Raw genomic sequence first — 7,633 nt, forward strand, 5'->3', positions numbered from 1 at the left:
ATTAGGCAGGTGGTCATAATGTTATGGCTGATTGGTGTACATATGCTAGTTTTGAGTCATTGTAATGATTAATTTAAGACCAAACAAGTATTTTGTGTGTAGTTACAATATCGTAAAGGACTGAAATATAATTCTAGTATTTAAGTGTTATTACTTATGCATTTTGAGGGAACCAGGACAGCTCACATGCATACACTTTACATTGGCTAGTGTGCTTTGATATAAACTATACAATACTATAATGCAACAATCTACACAATGATGCAAAATACAGTATGTGTTATTGTAGCAATAACAAAAACAAAAGCAATATAATATAACAACAGGATAGTAATGCAATCCATGTTAAATACCTGAAGGAAGTCGCAATATACATGGATTGCATTACTATACTATACTATATTACTAATAACGGCGATGTGATTCACTGCTAAATTACATAATTTTTTTTTTTTTTTCTGTCCTGCACCACTAGTTCTGCAATCTTGTAACAAAACAACCCTGGACATTCCTGCCTTCCGCCTTTCACCCTCAAGTTCACCCTTGACTACGACATAAACTTCCTCCTCGCCTTTAAACCCCTCCTCCATTCACCACCGGTCTAATAAACACTGTGTTGTCTTCGGCTATGAGCATTGCACTGGGTATAGCTTTAACAACAGCATCGTGGCAGAGAAACACAAAGTGCGACAAAATGACGACTTGCTATAATCTGCTGCTTCTCCTGATGCTCTCCTGGGTCTGTGACGTCACCCTGGCGGCGCATCTCCCAAAAGGGCACAACAGCAGACCTATAATCGGTGGGTACATTTCTATCCATGCTACACTTTGCTCACACACTACACAGCATCAGGGAAAGGCACATTGATCAGGTTGTGTTGTGTGCTTTGTGTGTAACAAGCTTTTCTGTCCATTTCGGCTAGTGCAGCAGTATAATTGCCACTCGGCTATTGTTTCATCTAATTTTATGGTGCCAAAGCTGCGACCATTTGAAATATGCATGCCATCATTCATATGCAAGAGGCTGACTATGATGTGCATATATCAATGTTTTCATTCAGGGCAATACTGGCAGTTTAAACAAGTGAATCTGTGCAGTGGGACATTTTAGTAGAGTCTGATTAAAGAACAATACCCTACATTGAACTTCAATGAAAAGCCGCCGCTAAGGGTGTACAAAGCTACTCCAGTAAATGTCATTTGTTCTTCTTTGAACAGCCCTGACTCAGAAAACACACAGATCTCATGAGCTGACTCAGTGACAAGCCACCTAGTAATTATAACTCCCGGTGGCCACTGACTCATGAGCAGAAACTCCACAGACAGGTTTCACTGCTCTTCACATGGCTGTTTTTTGGCGGGGATTAGTGAAAAGTATTGGTTTACATTTCTCAAAAGATGCATCTCTTTCCCATCATTAAAATAGGAACCAATCATGAGAAAGACAAAACAGGTTCCTAAAAAACAACATATGAGGAATGAGAAAAATATTGTTTTGCAGTTCATTATTATTATTAGTAGATTGTTTAGACTACGTGTAAGGACACATGACTGTGCTTTTGTCTCTTCTGCAAATTGGTGTTGGGTTCAATCACAAAACTTTCTTTGCATATAAATGCAGGTTATGCAAACACATTGTGAAACTCTGCAACCTCAGTATCAAAGCCTGCTCTGGACACAAATTATAGTTACACAACAGACCTGTATAACACCTCGCCCTGTCACAAGTGCTTTAGCCTTTTCCTTAAACATTACACTGTGATAAATTAACATGAATCTTAATGGTCAGAATATATGTATTCTTGTAGTGATCCCTTTCTTCTGTTAGATCTGTGTTTATTTACTGTTAGTTTGTTTTTAGTTTATATTGTCACTTTTTTGTGCAGCCAGATTGTCTGTACAGAAATGAGCCAATTTCAACAAAAGCAAAACAAACAAACAAAAATCTGTCAAAAGAAAATATATGTTGTCTTCTCTATTTATCTGTCCTTGGAGGTCATCCTTTCAATCACCTGAGCTGCAAAATCCTAGACAAAAGATAGAGAAGTCTCAGACACACCGCCAGCTCTTTCCACGTCTAAATGATGGATTAATGAATCAGATAATTAACTAACTCATTTGGAAAAGTCTTGTCCCAGTCTTGGACAACAGTGACAAGAGTGAGGTGTGATTTTATGTTTATTTTGACTCTGATACCTGACTAAATTATATAAGACATTTCTTTGAAGGAATGTGTACAAGAGTGTTTACATCAAAAGAAAATCAGTATTTGAGCTCTACATTGGCTGTATTAACACTGTGGTCTGTCTCTCCCATCAGGCATTTTGACACAGGAAGTCGTTGATGATGTCATGAAGCCCTTCGGGAAGACGTACATACCTGCGGCGTATGTGAAGTTCATCGAGTCTTCTGGGAGCATGGTGATACCTGTGAGGTAAAAACAAGAGGAGGGAGGAGAGGTCAAAAGTATACACAAAGAAAACAGGTGCTAAGATGGCCGACAAAGTGTGATTGAAAGTCAGCACGTTTTTTTTATTTTTTGTTATATAGATAATACCAAAGAGGAAGTCCAGTAAATGGTGGGAGAAATATATTAAACCGGCCCATAATATAATTATTATCTCCAAATAATTAGTGGTGAAAGAAGCAGTTTTTCAAACAATATTTTTATTCTGTGCTTTAATAATCACCCCAAGACCCCTGAAGACCCCTGTGGATGACACATTCTGAATAACTTTTAGCTGTAATGTTTGTTGCATAAACATAACTGTTCAAATGGTCTTTGACCCACCTGCTAATAGCAAACTAGAAACCTGTATTTCATAGTTATAATCTTAATTAGTAGGAGAAAGAAATATCGGACACAATATGAGTAGAGGTTTTGTAGTTTTCCATTAATGAGTGGGCCAAAGTTTGGATTTTTTCTCAGTATAGATTTTAATAATTATCATTAGCAGGGAAATAATTCATTCCTTTGAATTTGATTTGTAGATTCAAGTGTATCATGTATAATTGTATTGAATCGTGTTATTGTTTTATTGTAGATTGAATCAGACACTTGCTGAATATGAAAAGATCTTCAAGTCAATAAACGGGTAGGTGACTTTCATTGCGATTCAATAAGCCTGCTGTGAAATGTTCTGCTACCCCGATTTTGGTTTTCACCTCCTTTAGCTAAGGCGTATAATCACTCCTTAATCATGAGAGAGTGTCTGAAATCCAGTTCTATTAATAAATCCATGGTCTCCATTCCATCTTAGTGCGCATTTGTTACGTTGTTATTTCCAGTATGATTGGGATGACATTGAAGAATGATAGCTATGAATCAGTCTAGGCTTAATTAATTGACTATGACTCAACGTGGTTGGCAAGAACACAATGCATTATGTAATTACTTTAATATATGAGTCTGTGCAACATTTTGTATGAAATTGTTTTACTCCTGTGTGCCTTTTCTTCTTCCCTTATTAGTCACTTTGTCTGTTGTGTACCTGCTGTTTTAGTACTGACCTATATTTCTTGCTGTTCCTTGTTTTTTTATTTGCTGTGAGCTTGTGTTACACCTCGTGTTCTTTCTCGTATACAGACTGCTGTTTATTGGTGGTGCGGCTGATTTGGAGACCTCGGATTTTGCCAGAGATGCAGGCATTTTTTACAAACTTGCTCTGAAGGTACGCTCATCCCAGAGGTTGTTTTGGTTAGTTTGATCTTTAAGGCCCTGTCTAGCTGACTTGTTAATTCTGAAATTTGACTCTCTCTCTCTCTCTCTCTCTCTCTCTCATATCCCATCAGGCCAATGATGTTGGGGACCACTTCCCAGTGTGGGGGACCTGTATGGGGTTTCAACTGCTCACGGTGCTGGTCGCTGAAGAGAATCTGCTGACCAAGACCACAGCAGAAAACCTGGCCTTTCCTCTCAACCTCACAGCAGGTATGCAGAAGGGGGGGATGCATTTATTTATGAATTTATTTAATGATTATTATTTTTTGATTTGTACTCTGTTTCGTCACCTAGTTGGATATTTGAATAAGAACTAACTGGAGGGAGAGGAAATTGCATTCATTAGACTAATAATCTTTATTCCCCAACGTTTTTTTTTAAGGCATTTGCTGCTTTCTACCACTAGAGGGTGCCATTGTGCATTTGTTCTTATCCTCGCAGATAAACCATGCATCTTGTTAGCTGGCGTTTAAGAAAGACAAGACTCTTAAAATCTCAGCTGGGGCAGCATCCTTTGATCCACGCTCTGTTAATTGTTGGGATTTGTAGGGGAAGTTGCGCGTAGGTCAGGAAGTATATTTAGATGCCGTTCACAGCAGTCAGGGAGCTAATGACGGACTCATTTCCTGCGACTGACAGATAAGTTTCCCCAAGAGTTTTTGGGTGAAAGGATAGGTGTGTCTTGACACAGCTAAAAATACATCATGGTGGCATTCAATAATGACCAAAATAAGCCCATGCTTTGTCCATATACACTTGTAAACAGCTCCAGTTCACACTGAGTTGGTGACCTGCCTACCCTCTGTGCTGTTATTTTAGGATTTACATCATGACTTGTTAAAAAAGAAATCAATTGGGGTTATACCAGTTAAACTAGGTTTTAGGGCTTTGTCTGTCTGTGATTTATAAATATATGACCCCAAGAGTGAGGCTAAAAACTGCAGGCTAAAGGTATTTCGATGGGCATTGTGTTGCACTACAAACTTTTACAAAAATGTTTAAAGAGAATGTGTATCTGACGTCTACTTTGGGGATTTTTGGGATGCTCACTGTTAGAGTCAAGGGAAGCATTCGTCATAGGAGGTCGTAATTTTCGCACATTGTGCCCCCTCAGCTGCCAGGTCAAGCCGAATGTTCAACAGTTTCCCACCTGACCTCCAGAAGGCATTGTCACGGGAACCGCTGACGGGAAATTTCCATCACTACGGCATCGCGGCAGAGGTAAATGTCAGTTTGTCAGCCATTAAGAAAAGGGATACCCCCCGACAGGAAGCAACCTTCAATAAAAAGTGTCCCCCCTTGTTGTACAGCTGCTGTATACAGACACAATGATAGGGATAAAGACGTCCTCCTCTTTCATTGCTTTATTTTGAGAATATCCACTCATAATAGTGAGATGTTGTCTTTCTTCCATACAGACATTCAAAGGAAATGAAAAATTGGAACGATTCTTCTCCGTCCTGTCCACAAACGTGGCTGAAAATGGCGTGGAGTTTGTTTCCACGATGGAAGGTAATTCCTAGCAAAGTCACACACACCCATAACATGAATCAAATAATACAATGTAACGAATTGTGACCAATGGCATTACAAAAAAAGCTATTGTGAGCAGACGAAATACAAAACACCGTTATATGGCTTGAGCTATTTGTACATTAACACAAGCAGTTTCTGTTCTGTGTGAAAATCTGTGTTTATAAAATGTGTTTATGAAATGCCGTATGCACTTATCCATGTTCAAACTTCACTCTTTAGGCAGGAAGTATCCATTTTATGGAGTCCAGTGGCATCCGGAAATAAACCAGTTTGAGTGGGATCGCAGTATGACCATCCCCCACTCTGAGAACGCGGTCCGTGTGTCATCTCTACTGGGACAGTTTTTTATCAATGAAGGTGAGACATTTTGCCTTTGTGCCACTTAAGCCCTGTCTGACCGAGTGACTGAAAGCTGTATACAACTGATGATTGTGAAAGATTGGGAACATACATTACACGACGCCCCTGCAAACATATGTAGAACGCTTTGGCACAATTACACACTCGCCACACACCAGGGGATTATTGAATATGCTAGTGTATTACATTTGTGGGGGGGGCGGGGAGCTCTTTGTGGGAATCAGATACTTTTTTTTCGTGTGTCAGCTGTTTTTCCATGTCGTATAAGCCTGGAAAGGCGCTGACGTACACACACAGCCCAGTGAAACCGCACTCGTCACACAAGCATCAGATGCCTTTTCTTCAGTCTTCTTCAGTTTTTTTCTTTTTGTTATGCTTTAAAGCCAGTGTTGGTTGCTGGTAGGCTTTTCAGCCGCAGAGAGAGCAGACTTTCTCTCTGAGGAGTGAAGGACCCGCAGCCAACTCTTGGGCAATCTCCCCTCTGTTGCTCCTGCTGTTCTCTCTCATCTTCCCTCTCCCGCCACCCACTGTGTCCTCGGAAACCAAAGGACGGCTGACACAGTTTGCAAGACCTGCCAGAAAGGGTTCACACTGCAGTGGAAAATAAAATCCCAATCCTCCCAATCAATGTACTTCTATATTTATTTATTTGGCACAGTATGGCCATTAGGTTATGTTCAATGGATGGATAAAGCCAGGTATGTGATATATATTAGACTAGACTGTTTGGAAGTAATGTTGATCGGAATGTCTAGACACTGGGCTCCCACAATGCACCAGTGTCTTGCAATCACCCACTGAACATTGTTGTCTCATCACAATCGATTTCCAAACCAGCGAGACTCGCTCAGCTGGGGACAGTGAACCAACAATCTGGTCTGACATGCTCGTGTGACATAATGGGCTTCTGGTTTTGCAGAATAAGTGCTCTGGGTTTGTGCATGCACACTGATGTGTAAATGCAGCTTCTCTCGATTGCAGCAAGGAAAAGTTCCCATCGCTTCGCCACGCCCAAGGAAGAGGAGGCCGCCCTGATCTACAATTACACCCCCATGTACACAGGCAACTTCACCGGCTACGAACAGGTCTACTTCTTCTGAGAAGCCCGAACGCACGACTACACTGCCCTCACCGCTTCACTGCCTCAGGTTGCCCGGCCCGCAGACAGACACGAAACGGTCGAAAAACGCAACCAAAACAAGACTCTTGCCTCGGATCGTCCTCATGAATTGCTTCTCAAACAAGAGCGAGAAATCACACGAAAGGCCTCCACACTTGCAACCTTGCTCTCACATTGCACATTCACACACCAGTATTTCAATGACTTGACTGAATAATTCACATTTTTAAGCAGTCAGACAGTATTCCTGAGTCTATACATTGCTCGGGCTCATGGAGAACTTGGACTGTTCTGCTTTGGGGTGTCTTGGTTTACTTATCAAATGTTTTTTCTCTAGAGACTACAGAGAACGGATCGTTAAAGCTAGAAATACTGCAATTAGTTGCATAAGTTCCTGTAATAACAGCTGTGTTATCTACTAACTTTTTTTAAAAAAAGTGTAACAAATGTGAGACAGATAGTAATTTTGTTCCCAAAGATGCCTGTGTGTAAATATACTGCAGCTGTTAATGGGTTTGGGTAGGGATGTGATCCAATGACAGGGAGATGGTTATTCTTGTTGTTCAGAATCTCTCAGGAAATGCATTTTGGTGCATTTTTCTTGTGTACTGTCCTTGTAAATGGCTTTAGGACAGTAACAACTGATACTGATAAAATGCATTTTTTATATAGTAATAATATACACCACAAAAAAAAAAAAAAACGGACTCATCACAGTGTAGAAAAAGTGGTACGCTGACTTTAAATGTCCTGACTTCATATGCATTTGGTATTGTGGAAGTTCGTATGAATTCATGTTATCGATTAGTTGTGATGAAAAGTGCAGGATTCCAGGAAAAGAAGGGGAACTTAAAAAATATATGAATGTGTCAGAACTGAGTCATTTAAAAGTTTGT

The 7,633-nt window shown here is 40.2% G+C and overlaps 1 protein-coding gene across 2 annotated transcripts; it reads left to right on the top strand.

Moving 5' to 3' along the window:
- Window positions 1-606: 606 nt before the first annotated feature.
- LOC136759397 (gamma-glutamyl hydrolase) lies at window positions 607-7,616 on the top strand. Of its 2 annotated transcripts, none has more exons than XM_066714377.1 (9): window positions 607-800; window positions 2,320-2,434; window positions 3,045-3,095; window positions 3,587-3,671; window positions 3,793-3,931; window positions 4,836-4,942; window positions 5,140-5,233; window positions 5,477-5,614; window positions 6,001-6,197. In XM_066714377.1, exons 1-9 carry the CDS (start codon window positions 629-631, stop codon window positions 6,018-6,020), a joined length of 921 nt encoding a protein of 306 aa, XP_066570474.1. In that variant the 5' UTR covers window positions 607-628; the 3' UTR covers window positions 6,021-6,197. The 2 variants fall into 2 exon arrangements, with proteins under 2 accessions (XP_066570474.1, XP_066570473.1); XM_066714376.1 differs by lacking the exon at window positions 6,001-6,197 and adding an exon at window positions 6,599-7,616 and having other exon boundaries at window positions 608-800.
- The last annotated feature ends 17 nt before the right edge of the window (window positions 7,617-7,633 follow it).

The sequence above is a fragment of the Amia ocellicauda genome, chromosome 9 (assembly GCF_036373705.1).
Source record: "Amia ocellicauda isolate fAmiCal2 chromosome 9, fAmiCal2.hap1, whole genome shotgun sequence".
Lineage (NCBI taxonomy): Eukaryota > Metazoa > Chordata > Actinopteri > Amiiformes > Amiidae > Amia > Amia ocellicauda.

What these genes read in the sequence shown, in the direction of transcription:
- LOC136759397 (XM_066714376.1), top strand. Translation starts at nt 629, where the DNA reads ATGAGCATTGCACTGGGTATAGCTTTAACAACAGCATCGTGGCAGAGA. An exon ending in TTTACAAACTTGCTCTGAAG is followed by an intron (nt 3,672 to 3,792) that starts GTACGCTCATCC and finishes ATATCCCATCAG; the next exon opens with GCCAATGATGTTGGGGACCA. An exon ending in ACTACGGCATCGCGGCAGAG is followed by an intron (nt 4,943 to 5,139) that starts GTAAATGTCAGT and finishes TCTTCCATACAG; the next exon opens with ACATTCAAAGGAAATGAAAA.